We start from the raw sequence: 20,518 nt of genomic DNA, 5'->3' as shown, positions 1-20,518 counted from the left end.
CACGCAATAAAAAAAGCGAACTAATGTGTGTGGACGTAAATCGAAACTGAATCGTTTTTGACAGACTTCTCACGATGGAGGCCTTTTTTAGACACGCACGGTAACCGAGCGGTTTGTGGGTGATTCTATTGGCGAGGTACTGAGACCGTAACCGTGCGGTTACGGTTCGATGCAAACTGTCCGAGAACTGCCCAGCAACCACGCAGATTCCACCGTGTCTGAACCTGGCCTAAAAGTTTCCGAAAGATCGAGATCACGTTAGGCTTTTCATTACAGCACTATTGCTGGAATTATTAGAAGAGAGTAACCTGTATTATGACTTCCCAGGGCGAGATGGACGCGCGCGAAGACGTCATCCGCGCATGCGTGGCGGCCGGTCGAGCGCTTGTCGAGGGCGGGCACCGCGGCGCCGACGAGGTGGACGCGGCGCTTGCAGCGCTGGAGCGCGACTCGCACGCGCTGCACGCGCTGTGGGACCAGCGCCGCGTGCTGTACCTGCAGTGCATGGACCTGCAGCTGTTCTACCGCGACACCGAGCAGGCCGACGCCTGGATGCACAAGCAGGAGGTGAGCGCGTGTTGTCTACGGCGCTGCAGCGCTGGAGCGCGACTCGCACGCGCTGCACGCGCTGTGGGACCAGCGCCGCGTGCTGTACCTGCAGTGCATGGACCTGCAGCTGTTCTACCGCGACACCGAGCAGGCCGACGCCTGGATGCACAAGCAGGAGGTGAGCGCGTGTTGTCTACGGCGCTGCAGCGCTGGAGCGCGACTCGCACGCGCTGCACGCGCTGTGGGACCAGCGCCGCGTGCTGTACCTGCAGTGCATGGACCTGCAGCTGTTCTACCGCGACACCGAGCAGGCCGACGCCTGGATGCACAAGCAGGAGGTGAGCGCGTGTTGTCTACGGCGCTGCAGCGCTGGAGCGCGACTCGCACGCGCTGCACGCGCTGTGGGACCAGCGCCGCGTGCTGTACCTGCAGTGCATGGACCTGCAGCTGTTCTACCGCGACACCGAGCAGGCCGACGCCTGGATGCACAAGCAGGAGGTGAGCGCGTGTTGTCTACGGCGCTGCAGCGCTGGAGCGCGACTCGCACGCGCTGCACGCGCTGTGGGACCAGCGCCGCGTGCTGTACCTGCAGTGCATGGACCTGCAGCTGTTCTACCGCGACACCGAGCAGGCCGACGCCTGGATGCACAAGCAGGAGGTGAGCGCGTGTTGTCTACGGCGCTGCAGCGCTGGAGCGCGACTCGCACGCGCTGCACGCGCTGTGGGACCAGCGCCGCGTGCTGTACCTGCAGTGCATGGACCTGCAGCTGTTCTACCGCGACACCGAGCAGGCCGACGCCTGGATGCACAAGCAGGAGGTGAGCGCGTGTTGTCTACGGCGCTGCAGCGCTGGAGCGCGACTCGCACGCGCTGCACGCGCTGTGGGACCAGCGCCGCGTGCTGTACCTGCAGTGCATGGACCTGCAGCTGTTCTACCGCGACACCGAGCAGGCCGACGCCTGGATGCACAAGCAGGAGGTGAGCGCGTGTTGTCTACGGCGCTGCAGCGCTGGAGCGCGACTCGCACGCGCTGCACGCGCTGTGGGACCAGCGCCGCGTGCTGTACCTGCAGTGCATGGACCTGCAGCTGTTCTACCGCGACACCGAGCAGGCCGACGCCTGGATGCACAAGCAGGAGGTGAGCGCGTGTTGTCTACGGCGCTGCAGCGCTGGAGCGCGACTCGCACGCGCTGCACGCGCTGTGGGACCAGCGCCGCGTGCTGTACCTGCAGTGCATGGACCTGCAGCTGTTCTACCGCGACACCGAGCAGGCCGACGCCTGGATGCACAAGCAGGAGGTGATGTCTATGGTTTTGAGAGTAGGGCAGCCTTTACACCATTCTAGATAAATATCCTTAGACATTTTACACTGCGCTTCTAGTCCCAAACTAAGCAAAACTTGTACTATGGGTACTAGACAACGGATATAAACATACTTAAATACTTTTTTTTTGTAAATACATACTTATTATACATAGAAAATACCCAGTCCAATACAAACAAATATGTTCATGCACACAAATGTTTGTACTGTGCGGGAATCGAACCCGCTACCTCCGGAATAGTAGTCCGTTTCAAACCACTACACCAAACGGCCGACATGGGCCGCATTTGAGCGGCACCGCAGCTTTCACTAGTACTCACTATCTCACCTCACTTATTTCAATAAGAACTACACCTACATAGTAGTACACATTTTATATGTAAAACAGATTTGGATGAAGAATTATTTTAAGTATAAAATTGTTACTAACACAACTCTGTATGGATCATAATGGTCTGAAATAAACCTATTGTTATTATAATTAAAAAAATATATTACTTTGTGATACATACATTACGGATTATAAATGGTCAAAAAAGGATGTTGGAACCAATGCTTATAAGAATGGCATTCGAAATTCTCTTGACCAATGTGATCTATGTACAATTATTTATTGATATCGAGTTCTGAATGCTTGAGTGCACAGCTGAGCATGTACTCAACGCGTATAAGACGCAATAAAATGTAATCCCATACTAGCATTACTCACTTGTAAGATTTACTTCACAGCTTTACTGTATCATGGAAGATCAGACAATACCTAAGTGAATTAGAACAATATAATCAAAACAAAAAATGGGTGATAAGTTAGTAGCTAATACTAAAAATCTATTCTCACAGGCTTTCCTAGCAAACGAAGACGTGGGTGACTCGCTAGACTCGGTGGAGGCTTTGCTTAAGAAGCACGAAGATTTCGAGAAGTCCCTGGCGGCTCAGGAAGAGAAGATCAAGGCGCTGGACGAGTTCGCGTCCAAGCTCATCGAAGGGCAACACTATGCCGCCGACGACGTCGCCCAGAGACGCGAGATGGTAAGTAAAAATAGCACCTATTAAGTCCTACACATTCAACAAAAAGTATCTCAACATTCAAAAAATGTAGAATGTTGACGTGTTTTTGTTGATTGTGTAGGGCAAAACACGCGCTCAAGACCTGGCTTTACAACTACTTAAGAGCCATTTTACATTTTCGTGCGAAATTCTAAGATTTTGGAAGCATGAATTACTATCTTAAGCAACACCCAGAGATTATTTAATAACTGCGAAAGATAGGTCAATCCTTGGTGTTGACCATTAATGAAACGGATTTACTAAAATTCTTTTGCTTAATTCACAGTGCCCCATCTCCCACAACCATTTTACGGAAAAATTGCCGCAGACTCATTTTCAAAGTCCTGTATCTATTATTTATGCTCATATAATAAGCTTAAAAATATATAGTAATCATCGGACATATATTCTTGTAGTCCATTAATGAAATAGATTCTTGAATTTCATTACCATTATTGAGTAAAATCTAAAAATAATTTGGCAAATTTGAAGATTAACGTCACATTTTGATCGTGGTTTTTGGTTTAAAAACACAGCAATAACTGCAATAAAAGTATCCCAAAATAAAGAATATTCATTGTAGAATTGATTTCTACAGTTATTATTTAAATATTAGTAACCACTTTGTCAAAATATTGATGTGAATATCAGTATAAATTACAATGCGCAAGCCGACATCGATTAGTATGGCGCGAGCGCCCGTCAAGGCAGGACCTGTGTCATTTTTCCCGCCGTGACGTTTACGTGCGTTCGTGTCGTAAAGCGGTGATTTGTACGGCGACCAAATACATTTGATACTATGCCGAGAGGCTGTTTCGAGTCGGCCGGCCGAGCAGAAATTGAAATGATGAATTTTAATTTCTTTGACGGATCTGGGTGTAACTATGTATAATATGTAGGTACCATGTATTTAATTTAATAAATAAATTATAAAAAAGTATATCCAATATGCTAGCACCCTTAACACAAGCATATTGGTTGCCTACTTTTGGACTAGATGGCGCTGTGAAATTGTTCAAAGATTTGTTTATTTATTTATCCGCTTTGAGTTTTGTTTCGTGAAGAAAAAAAAGAAGCGTTTTGTTTCGAGAGGGAAGCTTTGTTGTTAAATCTATATTTATTTATTTATTTTATTGTTAGGAAAACAAACAGCATTCTATAACACATATAGAGTTACCAATTAAACTTCACATTTGCCAAAATAGTTTTCACAAATAGTTTATACATAGGTATCGTTTTTAAAAATTGAGTAAACAGTAACAGAAAAAGAAAATATTTTTTTTTAGATTCTATGTTAAATACAGTACTATGACTTGGCAATTAATTTAAACTCGAAATATCGCATCGTTGTTAAAACAGTAAATAGTTAGGTAATTACTGTTTTAACAACGACCTAAATTTGTTTGGTTTTAGGCTGAAAATATCTAAGTGACAGTATTTGGAGTTATACAATTTCATTGATCTTAGAATAAATCGGTTCATCGCATAATTAGTACGGCAAGAAGAAATGGCAAATGAATCACATGACCTCATGTTCGCTCTCGGACATCGCACCAAAACCTTACTCAAAAGGTAGGGCGAGTCAACATAGCCATTAACAACTTTGTACAATAAAAGTTGATCGCAGTGTTCTCTTCGCAAAGCAAGAGACACAACGCTGTCAGCGTCAAAGTCTCCTCGAAATTTATATCTCATTCTCCGTATAAATTTGTTTTGAATCTTTTCAATTGAGTTTATATATATAAGATACTGGGGATTCCAGACAGTCGACGCATATTCGAGCTGTGATCTGACCAGGACATTATACAGCAGTATTAGAGTATAGACATTAGTAAATTCCCGACCTTGTCTAAAAATAAACCCCAACAACTATAGTAATAAAAGAGGAAAGATTTGATTGTTTGTTTGTTTGTTTGGAGGCAATAGCTCCGAAAAAAAATTCTTTCACGATTTAGAATCCTAATTTTTTTTCTATGTAGGCTATAAAATATTTTCAAAAACTATATTATAGTACAAAATCTTTGATAAAATTCGACGTTTAATAAAAAATTAGATAACATATTAATACTTTTTTTCAGTACGATTTTAGTACTTGTTTTTCAGAAATTCTACGATTTAACTAAACTTCTAGATATTTATACATTTTATGCATAATTTATTAACTTCTAAAATATACATATATCCTATTGATAGATGACGTGCTTCGTATTTTATGAAAATTATTACCTGACTATGTTAAAAAGGTGTGGAATGTTATTTTGGAGATAACTTGGTTCCATAGAAATATAGAGAGATGCTAAGTAATGCGCTGAGTTCGAAACTCAGTGTCGTATTAGAAATTCACACACACAAAGAAATCAAATTATGTGCTCATTATCCACTGCGGTATCAGTATTCAACGTTCGAATAATCTTTAGTACTATGCAAGCAATATAAACTGTTTACATAATGACGTCGCTACTGTCATCATTGCTTTCACAAGCAATATGTTCCAATTTATCCCTTGTCACATTTCCCTTTAGTTTCTGTGATCTGTGCTTGTTTCTAAGTTGATATCAATGAAATAATCCTTAGTACTTTTGATTTAATTATTTTTTTTGACACGTGTTTGAAAAATCAAGGTCAGATTACAATAAAATAACAAGTGAAAACGTAACATTGCATTGCAACTCGCAATTTCGCAATATTGATGAGGAGATCCCATTGGAAAGTCTGTATTCATTCCTAGGATTCCCCTAACACCATCAAATTCAAGAGAATTCAAGAGAGTGCAGTTTCCCATCTCATGCTTAGGGGCCACGGTTTAAAATAGTGTGGTTGCATAGAGCCTGCAACGGGCAACCGCGTGCGCAGCTGCTCATACTAATTTTCGATAAAAAGCAAGTGTTGGCGCCCTCACGAGTTTTAGCGGAGTTCCATATGGTAGCGGGAGTAGACTTAATGGAAATCTATGCTTCTCCGACGACCAGTTGTATGTGGCATACTCCAGAGTATGCGCACACAATAGCCTGGTGATTTTAGCACCTGAAGGAAAAACAAAAAAACATTGTTTACAAAGAAATCTGCTTCAGGTGTAGTGTTTTAATTTTGTTTTAGAAAGATCTCATAATTTTGTAAGTATTCAAATATTTAAACATAATAATTTGTAGATTTTATATCAAAAATATAATCATTTATTTTAACAAAATTAATTTTCTTAGAATATTTTAATTCTATTAGAACCATTTTCCACTTCATCGCAGAAGAAGTCGCGGGCAAAAAGCTAGTATGAAATATGTAGTATTGCCCGCGGCTTCACCCGCTTGAAATTTAGTTTGTCACAGATCGTCATAAATTATAGCCTAACATTGTTATTCTGGTCGACGCCAGGGATGGATGAGCGTCGCTGTCGCTGGCGACAGGGTCTTCTAGTTCAGGGTTCATGGCGTAGGTCTCAGGCAAAATGAAATCCACTCGTAGAAATTAATAAATTCAGTGTATTCACGAAAATAATTACACACAGCACTAGAGTCGTATCGGAACTGAGTGCACCAAAGGTCTTGCGATAGGAACTTCCGACCCGAGTGATAGTTGAACACAGACTGCCTAGTACTGCTGTACTGTACTGTAAAGTTTCATCAAAATCTGTTCAGTAGTTTTTGCGTGAAAGTGTAACAAACATCCAGACATCCACACAAACTTTCGTATTTATAATATTAGTAAGACTAGTAAGAAGTAAGATAGTAAGATGAATTATTTTAGTTATTTGTTTACTTATAATAATATTTATTTATTTATTTCTTAGCTCTGTCTGATAATGGATCTGGAGGAGATGCAATGGCCACCTCCGTAACAAAACAATAGAACCCTATGAAGTTTGGGCTTGTGTGATTCGCCTTGACGAATATTTCGTATCCAGGGCCCGATGATGGAGCTGTAAAGGGGCAGATTTTTTTTTTCACTATTTGACTGTCTTTATTTTGTATTTAATATATATTTTACATATTATACCTATTCGTGTTTCATTATGAATCGAAATTTAAAAGACTTATTAAACTCTATTAAAAATTTAAATTAATTTATCAAGTTTGAATACCTCATTCTACCTTAAAATTAATAACTTAAATCAAGTCTTAATACGGTCACGGCTCAAGATTTTTTTGTCCATTTCAACGTTCTTTTTACTCTTTTGACGTTGCGTTGACAGCTTTTACCTAAATTCGCGCGGAATATTTTTGTGAAATGGCTCTTAAGATACTTTAAAAATAAATAAATAAAATAAGAACACATTATTTGCACACCACAACAAGAACAAATAAACAGGCGGTTTTATCGCTATAAAGCGATCTCTTCTGTATTGTTTGATGATTTCAAATCTATCTATACTTACTAATATTACAAAGCTGAAGAGTTTGTTTGTTTGTTTACTTGAACGCGCTAATCTCCGGAACTACTGGTCCGATTTGAAAAATTCTTTCATTGTTAGATAGCCCATTTATTGAGGAAGGCTATAGGCTATACAACATCACGCTACGATAAATAGGAGCAGAGCCAGAGCAACAATTAAAATTGTTCCGAAAACGCGTTTTCGCGTATGAAGTCGCGGGCACAGCTAGTTGTGTATAAAATGTTATGAATTTAAACTCTTTTTTTTTTCTTTTTAGTTATTGGAACGTCGCGCCGCTCTTCTAGAGAAGTCGAATCAGCGCCGCGCTCTGCTTGAAGACGCGTACAAGTACCAGCAGTTTGAGCGCGACTGCGATGAGACTAAGGGTAAATATTGTACTGATTATAAAGGAAGACTTGATTCAATCTGCCTGCAATAAACTCTAAAGACCTTGATTCGGTCCTTTGAATTACTTAAACATTAAAAATTATGCAGTGGGCAGGCCTCCCACTAGGTGGACCGACGATCTGGTGAAGGTCGCGGGAGGTGCCTGGATGCGAGCGGCGCAGGATCGGTCTTCGTGGAAATCCTTGTGGGAGGCCTTTGTCCAGCAGTGGACGTTTTTCGGCTGAAACGAACGAACGAACGATATGAAATTAGTGCTTAAATGATAGCCGAACAGTGAAGGGGTCGGACTGGCCGACTCGTCATCCGAGGAACGCGGGTTCGATCCCCGCTGCCGCTCGACTATTGTGGTGAGCTCCCTCGTAACATAAGCATATTTAGCTTAGTATGAGGGGCTAACGGGACTAGTAATTTGTGCAATACAATTACTAATATTCTTTATAAAAAAAACTTTATAAAATAAAGTCAAATGTAGCACCTGCATATTTCAATAAATGTTTGTCCTCCAGGATGGATCAACGAGAAGCTGAAGTTCGCAACAGACGACTCGTACCTGGACCCGACCAACCTGAACGGCAAGGTTCAGAAGCACGGCAACTTCGAGCAGGAGCTGCAGGCCAACCGTCCGCGCGTCGCTGATATAACCGCCAGCGGCCAGCGTCTATTGGAGCAGGACCACTTCGCCAAGCGTGAGTATCTATCTTCTAAATATATAAAAGGAGAAACTGACTGACTTAGTGACATCAATGCACAGCCTAAACGGCTAAACGCAGGCACTTGAAATTTGGAAGGAACGTAGCTTAGGTATCGTAGAGGTGCACTAAGAAAGGAATTTCCGTAATTCCCACGGGAACGGGAGGTAGCAGGAAAAAACATTTTGTATGAAAAAATCTAAACCGCGTAAGATAGATGAAGGGGGTAAAACGGGATCTACGCGTACGAAGTCGCGGGCGGCCGCTAGTTGCCTCTATGGGCAGGAGTGACAAGCTATTGCAAGGAAAAGCTGCAGTTCACCACGAGTAGAAGTAGCAGGCTACTGCGAGCACGGCAACTTCGAGCAGGAGCGCCAGGCCAACCGTCCGCGCGTTGCTGAACTAACCGCCAGCAGCCAGCGTCTATTGGAGCAGGACCACTTCGCCAAGCGTGAGTGTCGCCTCTGTTAGCAGGAGTTGCGGGCCACTGTGAGCAGGAGTTGCTGTCCATTGCGTGCAAGTATTGCAGACTACTGTGTGCGGGAGTTTTGGGCCACTGCAAGCAGGAGTTGCGGGCTATTAAGTGCAGGAGTTGCAGGCCACTGTGCAGGAGTTTAGGCCACCGCGAGTAGGATTTGCACGCCATTATGACCAGGAGTTGCCGGCCAATATATGCAGAAGTTTCAGGCTACTGTGAGCAGTAATTGCAAGTCAACCAACCGCATGTAACACATAAGTTTTATTAATTTCTCTCACATCCAGCCCAAATCGTAATTCGCCATGTAACTTTTAAATTTAATGATCAACATTAAATTGTATACTGACGCTGTAATTTCCTTGGCAGCGCAAATCGAGTCGCGCGTGGAAGAGCTGGCGGGACTATGGGAGCGGCTGGTGCTGGCGTCGGAGCTGAAGGGCAGCAAGCTGCAGGAGGCGGCGCAGCAGCAGCAGTACAACCGCGCCGTCGAGGACCTCGAGCTGTGGCTGTCCGAGGTCGAGGGCCAGCTGCTCAGCGAGGACTACGGCAAGGTGAGCCTGTCACTGTAGCAGGTAGCGCAAGGTAACGTGCGCTTGGCCACAAGCAAGGTAGCTTGCCTGTCTTTATTGCATGGCAGCAAGCAAAGACAGGCTAGTTAGTAAAGGCAGTGAATTTGTAGCGTTAGGCCTGGTTTTCCACCAAAGCGGAGCGGAGACGAGACTAGCAGAGAGGAAAGGAGATGTGAGCTATGCGTAGCTGTCAGCTATCAGTCTACTGTCTACGAATCGTATTTATTTATTTAATTCGCTGTGGACTTACAGCTTTACCCAAAAAGTCCATCAGCAATAGATATTACATAATACACAAAGACTTAGGCGGTTATCACACTGCGCCGCGCTCCGCCGCGGAGCGCGTGATTTCATATAAAAAACCACGCGCGCGGACGCGTTGTCAGTGTGAAGTGCCGCGCGTGTTTTCCATACAAACTGAGGTACTTGTACAATTATTAAATCTGTCGCCCCGCGCTCCGCGACGGAGCGCGGCGCAGTGTGATAACCGCCTTACGGCCGAATACTGAAACACTACTCAAATCTGTCACTCAGCTGACGGGCTCCTAAATTTAAGTATCCTTCAATTTTAAATGGTATTCTCAAACGCTACTCAACGGATTTGAAGCCGTGATCAGCTAAGCAGCTCTCAAATGTTTACATAATGGCAACATTTACCAAAAAAAGTATGTTTTCATTTACACAAATGATAACTTTACGTCTTTTATCCATTACACGCAGCATCGTTTGGTTATGTATTGTCTTTTATGGAAATATAATCAATCAACTTAACATAGAACAGTTTATTTTTAGTTTCTATTATATATAAATCTCGTTTTATCATATAAAAATAATAATTCTTGCATTTTTATTTAATTAAAAAAATAATTTTAAATATGATACTTTTTATTGTTGAAATCTATTAAGTGGCGATCGTGGACCGAAACGTAACCACAATTGACATTTATCATTGTTGACTGACAGAGCATCAAATTGACAAATCAACAACTCTTGAAAATGCTGCTATGCGATGTCCCCTTAATCCTCAGAAATAGGCATGTTTATGTAAAGCGATTTCATAGCAGCTATTTTGGTTGTTACTTCGTGCACTATACGATGCACAGTTGGCTGTTAGATGTGGAAGATATCACCTAGTACACGTTCATAACTTCCCGTTGCGTAGGGTTATAATAAGTATTTGGTCCACTGGTTGTATGGCATTTGGTGAGGGGTTTCAAAGAGCTTCCAAATTATGAATCCAGAAACAACACCGTTTCTTTAGAGACGCGGAACCTCGCTCGGAATTGCATGTCATTATAATAATATTTTTCAATAGCGTTCAGCCTTATTGCGTTCCTGCGATTAGATCTAGGTATTTCCTCGAGGCTCGAAAGAAATGATAACGATGACACACATTATTTACCACTATTTAGGTCGTTTTAGGTATAACAATAGGATTTAAGATACCGCGCAAGCCCTCTCAAATTTAACAGCTGCTTAAGACGATTTGTCAGTTGTTTGAGTAATGCTTAGCGTTGAATGGCGTTTCAGTATGCGAAAATTCATTTAAGTGGCGTTTGAGTGCAACTTAATTTGAGAGGTGCTTAAAAATTGAGAACTGCTCAGATATTGTTTTGAGTATGCGAAATGTAAGTTTAGGAGCTGCTTAACTATTTGAGAAGCCGTCAAATATTTAAATGGCGTTTCAGTATTCGGCCGTTTGTATGACGGTTTCGGGTGTGCGAGACGCGGATAGAAGTAGCGCGCGAGGCATCCCGCTCTGCTCGAGTCCTCCCAACACATCTCCACTCCTCTCCGCTTCTTTCCGCCTTGGTGAAAACGCAGCCTTAATGATGAAGCTCTTTGCAACTGCAGCTTCCACAAAATACCAATAAAATATTGTACGCCCAATCGGTTATAGCGGACTTATGTATACATTTAATATCTGTGTTATTGTAATACCTATAACTAAGACAATAAATGATTTATTGATTTGATTTGATCGTTGTGTTCTGAGTTCCATCCATGAGTAGGACACATGCTTAGTGATTGTTATTGTGGTTCAAACTCAACCAAATACTATTTTTTTTTCTTTAAAAACGTTATAAAACAACAAAGACATCATGCTCATCCTCAATATTGTTACAGGACCTGACCAGCGTGCAGAACTTGCAGAAGAAGCACGCTCTGTTGGAAGCGGACGTGAGCTCGCACGCCGAGCGCATCGACGCCATCCGCACGCAGGCCGAGCAGTTCATCGAGAAGGGACACTTCGACGCCGACAATATCAAGGCTAAGCGGGTAAGTGTACCTCCAATATACAGGCTGTTTCTTGTTCGGTTGTAGTTCAGTACTTGTGCCCTTTCCAGGGCGTCATATACACATACACGTCCAAAATATAGCTTACCCTAGCACCCACTTCCGGACAACATAATCAGCCCATGATACTGAGAAGTGGCGGAAAAAACTCAGTCGCCGTGTTTCGCCCATACTTCCGTGCTCATGTTCGCACTTCTGTTCGATTAATTTTGCGCTGCGCCATAAACGTAACGTTGCATATTTCAGCAGAAAATCTCATCCTAAATAGACTTTAGAAAAAGTATGCAATAAACACGCTCTTATTTACAAAGACCATAACATCTTTCCGCGTCTACTTTTATTTTAACGACGACATTGTAAAAGTAGCAGGAAGGCGCTGCACATAGGCTACCAACCGGGCAACACGGAAAGCATTGGGGGAGACCTATATTCAGTAGTGGACGTCCTATGGCTGATATGATTATTATTATTTTCTCTCAGGATGGTCTGGTCGGGCGCTACACGGCCCTGGACAAGCCGATGGCGATCCGCAAGCGACGCCTCCTGGACTCGCTGCAGGCGCAGCAGCTGTTCCGCGACCTGGACGACGAGGCCGCCTGGATCCGCGAGAAGGAGCCCATCATAGCCTCCACCAACAGAGGTGTGTTTTATATCCGTCAGTTTATAATATCCAACAGCCTCCTACAGAGTGTCGCGGCGAGGTTGGACGTGGACAGTGCCATCATGCAGCACTGGACACGCGTCCATCTTACTAAAGACACCAAATTGTCGTTCGTTAATTGTGTTTAGGTTACTGTGTGATTTACTAACCATAGTTTATAAGACCTTTGTTACTGTGCCGGTATGCACAATACTTAATCTCTTCATATCTTATCTTGATCACGTTCACAGTTTCAGCACATTTATCACGTATAGTGCTGATGCTGTGACGTCATTTACCTTTAATCTATATCGTATAAATAGTCACGCAGTTCGCATTAATAAACAGACATATAGCAGAGACTAACTACAACAACCCGTGTCTCATTCATACGGTCCCCCAACATGGCACAGTTACTAACACCTTTATGGGCTATGCCTGAAATAAATACCTTTTATTTTATTTTTTATTTTTTTTTTATAATCTAACGCGTGAGATTGTAAACTAACAGTGGGTAAGGCCCGGTTTCCACCAAGGTGAAGCAGAGCGGAGAAATGTTTTGATTAACCAATCAGATTTCATTATATCTTCTCATCTCCGCTCAGCCCAGCTCCGTTTCGCGCCGCGCTGCTGTCGCTGTCAAATTCTATAGAAAAATGAGTCCGCCCGACACATCTCCCTTTTCTGCTACACTCCGTCTTGATGGAAACCCGAGCCTTAGAAGTACAGTAGAACGCCGATTATCCGAACGCCGATTAACCGAATCGCCAATTATCCGAATCGGTCCTAAGTGAAAAATTAAAACCAAGTAATTTTTGATTTTTTTGTTGGTATTCGGATATATTTCAACTGAGCGTTATTGTAGCAGTCCTAGGAAAGCCAAGTAGGAAATACATCTGTTTCTTAAATTAATTAAAGTTTATTCTATGTGTGACAGTTGGTTTTTCCCTATTACCAGTCTATGTCCAATTATCCGAATTTTCGATTATCCGAATCGACCCCGGTGCCAATTAATTCGGATAATCGGCGTTCTACTGTATTCCGCTTGACAGATTCCTCCCTTATAGTTTATCAATACGAGTGATAATGGGCCTTTTGCGTCCAGCGGCTTCCCGCGAGTTTTTGCTGATATGTTTGATTATAATGAGTATTGGTTATAATTTAGTTCATTGAATCAATGAGGGTTTTCGCGTTTGAAAAATCCGCCAGATAGCAATATGTAGACGGGAGGTCCAAATGCTGCATGATTGGTGGATTTTGACATATCCGTCATGGTCTTTGTCCATACTTGCGCTGCTTGTTGTAAACCAGTACTCATTACAATCGTTTCAGCCAAATGACGTCCACTGCTGGACAAAGGCCTCCTCCAAGGTTTTCCACAATGCACGGTCCTGCGCTGCCCGCATCCAGGCTCTTCCCGCGACCTTTACGAGATCGTCGGTCCACCTAGTAGGAGGCCTGCCCACGCTACGTCTTCCAGCCCGTGGTCGCCACTCGAGAACTTTTCTGCCCCAACGGCCATCGTCTCTACGAGCTATGTGCCCCGCCCACTGCCACTTGGTTTTAGCAATTCTGCGAGCTATGTCGGTCACTTTGGTTCTCCTGCGGATCTCCTCATTTCTGATTCGATCACGCAGGGAAACTCCAAGCATGGCCCGCTCCATCGCCCTTTGGGTGACCTTGAGCCTTCTTATGAGGCCCATAGTAAGCGACCACGTTTCAGATCCATAAATCAACACTGGCAGCACACACTGCTCGAAGACTTTTGTCTTGAGACACTGCGGTGTTTCGGACGTGAGTATATTGCGTAGCTTCCCGAACGCTGCCCAGCCGAGTTGGATTCGACGATTGACCTCTTTCTCGAAGTTGGCCCTACCTAACTGGACTGTTTGTCCCAGGTATACATAATTGTCAACAACTTCGAGTGTAGAGTCTCCAACCTTCAAAGGAGTGGGTGCGACACGGACATTAGACATGATTTTTGTCTTGTCCATGTTCATTTTGAGACCCACTTGTTGAGAGGCTCTACTGAGGCCATCGAGCATTGTGCCTAGATCTTCCAAGGTTTCAGCCATGACTACGATATCGTCCGCGAATCGAAGGTGGGTGATGTACTCACCGTTGATATTTATGCCAAATCCGCTCCAGTCCAAGAGCTTGAAGACATCTTCCAGGGCGGTGGTAAACAGTTTTGGAGATATGACGTCTCCCTGTCTTACCCCTCGCTGCAACTGGATAGGTTTCGAGTCCCGATCCTGGAGGCGGACTGACATTGTGGCGTTTTTGTATAAACTTTTTAACACTTCGATATAACGATAGTCAATTTGGCACCTTTGGAGAGACTGTAGCACTGCCCAGGTCTCGACCGAATCGAAGGCTTTCTCATAATCCACAAACGCCAGGCAAAGTGGCTGATTATACTCCTCGGTCTTCTGTATAATCTGCCGCAGCGTATGTATGTGGTCTATGGTACCAAAGCCTTTTCGGAAACCGGCTTGTTCGGGAGGCTGGAAGTCGTCGAGCCTGCGAGCGAGACGATTCGTAATGACTCTCGAAAACAGCTTGTAGATATGGCTCAGAAGTGAGATGGGTCTATAATTCTTCAACAAGGTTTTGTCACCTTTTTTGAAGAAGAGTATCACCACACTTCTGTGCCATGTCGTAGGCGTTTTTCCTTCGAGGATGACGGAATTGAACAGCTTCTGAAGAGCCTTCAGTATCGGCGTTCCACCTGCCTTCAAAAGCTCAGCCGTGATTCCATCATCACCCGGTGCCTTGTTGTTCTTTAGCTGTTTGAGAGCCATTCTAATCTCGTACAGACTGACATCCGGGATATCTTCGGTATAGTGTCGGATCAATCTAGCTCTTGGGTCTTCGGCTAGATTTGTGACAGGTGTGCGTACACTCGTGTATAATTGTCCGTAGAACTTCTCAACCTCTTCCAATATCTCCGGCCCCGACGAAATGGCTCTGCCATCCTCGGTTTTCAGCTTGGTCAGTTGGCTTTGGCCAACAGACAGATCTCTTGCGAACGCTTTAGAGCCCTTGTTTCGCTCGATCGCCTCTTTAATACGGTCTGTATTAAATTGGCGTAAGTCGCGAGTCAAAGACTTGGAGATCTGTCTGTTAAGACGCCGATACTGAGCAGCATCTTCAGAGGACTGCAGAACCAAGTTCCGTCTCTCTTCCATGAGTTGATTGGTGAGGTCAGAGATCTTTTTGGTTCTTTTTGAACGACGGGTTTTAAAGAACTTAGACCCAGTCGTTTGGACAATTTCCACGAACCTGTCATTGTATTCGTCCACATTTCCGCAGTCTCCTAGGCATTCGAAACGATTTTGCAGTTCGAGCTGAAAGCTTTCAGGGTTTTGGAGTTGGATGGGCGCTGGGCGGAGCGTAGACTTCAACAGTCGACATCTCTCGAGCTTGGGTCTGATATTCAATGTGCCTCTTACCATTCGGTGATCGCTTCCTGTTTTGACCGAGTTGATCACAGAGACATCATTGAATATATGCTTCTTCGTCGACAAGATGAAGTTGATCTCATTTTTTGTAGCGCCATTGGGATGCAGCCATGTCCACTTTCGCTGTTTTGGCTTCCTGAAGAAGGAGTTCATCATAAAGAGGCCCTCCTTCTCCATAAAGCCAGCCAGCAGTTGGCCACGTGCGTTCCTCTCTCTGTACCCAAATTGCCCCACTTTCAGCTCATTATCGCTTCGTATTCCCAGCTTCGCGTTGAAGTCCCCCATCACAACGGTAAAATGGGACCGGGAGCTATGTATGGCTCTGGAAATATCCTCATACATAGTCTCCACTTCGTCGTCGGGGTGTTCCGTGGTCGGTGCGTATACCTGTATGACCTTCAGCGAATACCGTTTGGTGATTCTGAGTATAAGGTATGCTACCCTCGCCGAAACACTCTCGATCTGTACCACGTTGTTGATAAGGGACTTGTGGACGATAAACCCGACACCACCCTGGGACTGCTGGTCGCCCTCCCGGAAATAGAGCAGGTTTCCGGATTTGAGGATTATGGTGTCCTCCCCCTCTCTTCGGACTTCACATAATCCTACGATATCCCACCGTAACCTGCTCAATTCTTCCTCGAGTTCCACTAGCTTCACGTCTGTACGCAGTGTGCGAGCGTTGAAGGTTGCCAGGGCCAGAGGTCGTCGGTGTTGGTAGCTTGGCATCCCCCGGGGATTCTTCGCACCCCTTGCCCCACCGTTACCGTGACCGCTACCGTGGTCCGGGATAGTGGGGCCGCCGGGGACTAGGGGCCGTTTTATTGTGTGTACAACCATTCTGGAGGGTTTTGCCCTAATCGCCACGCTTGGCAGGCGGGTTGGCGATCGCAGTTTTTTGTTTGGTTTCGCACGCAGACGCTGCTGCCCGTCTGGTGCTACAGGGGTTTTGTCGCCTCTTACGACACGCCTCCTGTCGGCGGTGGGGAAAAGTATTCTTTTACGGCCGTCCCCACACGGCACACTCATTACAATAAATAAATAAATTGTTTATTTTATTAGACACTCATTCTGGTACATTAAAGTAATAAAGATAACAATCGTCGCTCCGAGTGTGCGATCTCGAGCTTAAACTAGGGCCACCCTGTATTTCAGGCCTCCACAATGAAACACATCTTTGCTATACACATTTATTTACGACTGCCTTTATCTTCCTGCTAGGCCGCGACTTGATCGGCGTTCAGAACTTAATGAAGAAACACCAAGCGGTTATGGGCGAGATGGCGCAGCACGAGGCGCGCGTGGAAGCGGTGCGAGCGGCCGGCGCCGCGTTACGTGACGCAGGGCACTTTGCCGCTGATGAGATCGCCGCGCGGCTCCACCAGCTGCATAATCAATGGCAGCAGCTGCAAGAGAAGGCGCTGCAGGTGCGTGTCTCCTGCCAGGCCTGTCCTCCCCTAGTAGCCATACGCCCGTATTCACAAACGATGCTTGCTTGAGTGAATCAGTAAATCGATCGCACAGCGTTGAATGGAGCTCTGTGATTGGTTCGTGTGTCACTCTGTGCGTCCACGCGCACTGGGAGACCTCATAGTAATGTTTGTGAATACGGGCGATAGAACACAAGTACCAGGCCGTCATAGGCGAGATGGCACCGCTCTGCGTGACGCGGGGCACTTCGCCGCTGATGAGATCGCCGCGCGGCTCCACCAGCTGCACAACCAGTGGCAGCAGCTGCAAGAGAAGGCGCTGCAGGTGCGTGTGCCTCCTACCACGCCTGTCCTCCCCTAGTAGCCATACGCCCGTATTCACAAACGATGCTTGCTTGAGTGAATCAGTAAATCGAACGCACAGCGTTGAATGGAGCTCTGTGATTGGTTCGTGTGTCACTCTGTGCGTCTACGCGCACTGGGAGACCTCATAGTAATGTTTGTGAATACGGGCGATAGAACACAAGTACCAGGCCGTCATAGGCGAGATGGGGGCACGCTGCGCGACGCAGGGCACTTTGCCGCTGATGAGATCGCCGCGCGGCTCCACCAGCTGCACAATCAATGGCAGCAGCTGCAAGAGAAGGCGCTGCAGGTGCGTGTGCCTCCTACCAGGCCTGTCCTCCCCTAGTAGCCATACGCCCGTATTCACAAACGATGCTTGCTTGAGTGAATCAGTAAATCGAACGCACAGCGTTGAATGGAGCTCTGTGATTGGTTCGTGTGTCACTCTGTGCGTCCACGCGCACTGGGAGACCTCATAGTAATGTTTGTGAATACGGGCGATAGAACACAAGTACCAAGCCGTCATAGGCGAGATGGCGCGGCTCTGTACGACGCGGGACACTTTGCCGCCGACGAGATCGCCGCGCGGCTCCACCAGCTGCATAATCAATGGCAGCAGCTGCAAGAGAAGGCGCTGCAGGTGCGTGTGCCTCCTACCAGGCCTGTCCTCCCCGAGTAGACATCGAACACAAGTACCAGGCCGTCATGGGCGAGATGGCACCGCTCTGCGTGACGCAGGGCACTTTGCCGCTGATGAGATCGCCGCGCGGCTCCACCAGCTGCATAATCAATGGCAGCAGCTGCAAGAGAAGGCGCTGCAGGTGCGTGTGCCTCCTACCAGGCCTGTCCTCCCCGAGTAGACATCGAACACAAGTACCAGGCCGTCATAGGCGAGATATCGCGGCTCTGCGCGACGCAGGGCACTTTGCCGCTGATGAGATCGCCGCGCGGCTCCACCAACTGCATAATCAATGGCAGCAGCTGCAAGAGAAGGCGCTGCAGGTGCGTGTGCCTCCTACCAGGCCTGTCCTCCCCTAGTAGCCATACGCCCGTATTCACAAACGATGCTTGCTTGAGTGAATCAGTAAATCGAACGCACAGCGTTGAATGGAGCTCTGTGATTGGTTCGTGTGTCACTCTGTGCGTCCACGCGCACTGGGAGACCTCATAGTAATGTTTGTGAATACGGGCGATAGAACACAAGTACCAAGCCGTCATAGGCGAGATGGCGCGGCTCTGTACGACGCGGGACACTTTGCCGCCGACGAGATCGCCGCGCGGCTCCACCAGCTGCATAATCAATGGCAGCAGCTGCAAGAGAAGGCGCTGCAGGTGCGTGTGCCTCCTACCAGGCCTGTCCTCCCCGAGTAGACATCGAACACAAGTACCAGGCCGTCATGGGCGAGATGGCGCAGCGCGTACCAGCTGCATAACCAGTGGCAGCAGCTGCAAGAGAAGGCGCTGCAGGTGCGTGTCTCCTGCCAGGCCTGTCCTCCCCGAGTAGTCATCGAACACAAGTACCAGGCCGTCATGGGCGAGATGGCGTGGCTCTGTACGACGCAGGGCACTTCGCCGCTGATGAGATCGCCGCGCGGCTCCACCAGCTGCATAATCAATGGCAGCAGCTGCAGGAGAAGGCGCTGCAGGTGCGTGTACCTCCTGCCAGGCCTGTCCTCCCCGAGTAGACATCGAACACAAGTACCAGGCCGTCATGGGCGAGATGGCGCAGCGCGTACCAGCTGCACAACCAGTGGCAGCAGCTGCAGGAGAAGGCTCTGCAGGTGCGTGTGCCTCCTACCAGGCCTGTCCTCCCCGAGTAGCCATCGAACACAAGTACCAGGCCGTCATGGGCGAGATGACGCGACACTTCACCGCCGACGAGATCGCCGCGCGGCTCCACCAGCTGCACAATCAATGGCAGCAGCTGCAAGAGAAGGCGCTGCAGGTGCGTGTACCTCCTGCCAGGCCTATCCTCCCCGAGTAGACATCGAACACAAGTACCAGGCCGTCATGGGCGAGATGGCGCAGCGCGTACCAGCTGCACAACCAGTGGCAGCAGCTGCAAGAGAAGGCGCTGCAGGTGCGTGTGCCTCCTACCAGGCCTGTCCTTCCCGAGTAGACATCGAACACAAGTACCAGGCCGTCATGGGCGAGATGGCGCAGCGCGTATCAGCTGCACAACCAGTGGCAGCAGCTGCAGGAGAAGGCGCTGCAGGTGCGTGTGCCTCCTGCCAGGCCTGTCCTCCCGAGTAGCCATCGAACACAAGTACCAGGCTGTCATGGGCGAGATGGCGCGACACTTCGCCGCCGACGAGATCACCGCGCGGCTGCACCAGCTGCACAACCAGTGGCAGCAGCTGCAGGTGCGTGTACCTTCACTGGATAGGTTTTTATTGGCGGTCAAGCTGTAGATCCTGGCTACACAAGAGTTGCAGCTGTGAGAACGAGAGGTGGAAATAGTCTTGTGTTCCTGCCTTCTTGTTTCCATTTTGGTTTTTCACCAGAGTTAATAAAAGGGTGATGCTGCTTTCTGATAAATGGTTGGTTTTAAAATTAACCTTCATTGGTTGGGTTTTATTGGCGGTCAAGCTGTAGACCTTAACTACACAGGAGTTGCGGCGATGGGAACTATGGCTGGTTTCTGTTTATCCGCCTATGCTAAAAATCGCGCGGTGTGGTGCAGACCCGTGTGACAGGATTCCACTCGCATGGTGTGGTGTGGGCGTACGCCGCGTGCTTCTACTAGCAGTGCAACTGATAGGCAGGCGGCGGGCATCCACCACGAAGCGCAATTTTTGTGTAGGCCCTACCTGTGACAGGTGCAACATCGCTACGGTGATTGCCTGAGTGGTCTTGACAGCTGTATTTCACCTACAACAACCATTATAACTACAAGTGTTACAATTTCTCT

The 20,518-nt window shown here is 46.7% G+C and overlaps 1 protein-coding gene across 1 annotated transcript in view; it reads left to right on the top strand.

Annotated features, from left to right (window-relative positions):
- The window catches only part of LOC135079541 (spectrin alpha chain), a 74,704-nt gene that overhangs the window by 9,854 nt on the left and 44,332 nt on the right, over positions 1-20,518 (top strand). The window contains exons 9-16 of the mRNA XM_063974196.1: positions 328-567; positions 2,714-2,902; positions 7,564-7,672; positions 8,201-8,380; positions 9,228-9,412; positions 11,558-11,710; positions 12,209-12,368; positions 17,054-17,259. Of these exons, the coding sequence (XP_063830266.1) occupies positions 328-567; positions 2,714-2,902; positions 7,564-7,672; positions 8,201-8,380; positions 9,228-9,412; positions 11,558-11,710; positions 12,209-12,368; positions 17,054-17,259 (1,422 nt within the window). The remainder of the gene's footprint in view (positions 1-327; positions 568-2,713; positions 2,903-7,563; positions 7,673-8,200; positions 8,381-9,227; positions 9,413-11,557; positions 11,711-12,208; positions 12,369-17,053; positions 17,260-20,518) is intronic.

The sequence above is a fragment of the Ostrinia nubilalis genome, chromosome 2 (genome assembly GCF_963855985.1).
Source record: "Ostrinia nubilalis chromosome 2, ilOstNubi1.1, whole genome shotgun sequence".
NCBI classification, from domain to species: Eukaryota; Metazoa; Arthropoda; class Insecta; order Lepidoptera; family Crambidae; genus Ostrinia; species Ostrinia nubilalis.
Note: the sequence above shows the minus strand (reverse complement) of the source record. Positions and strands in the feature narration are given on the sequence as shown.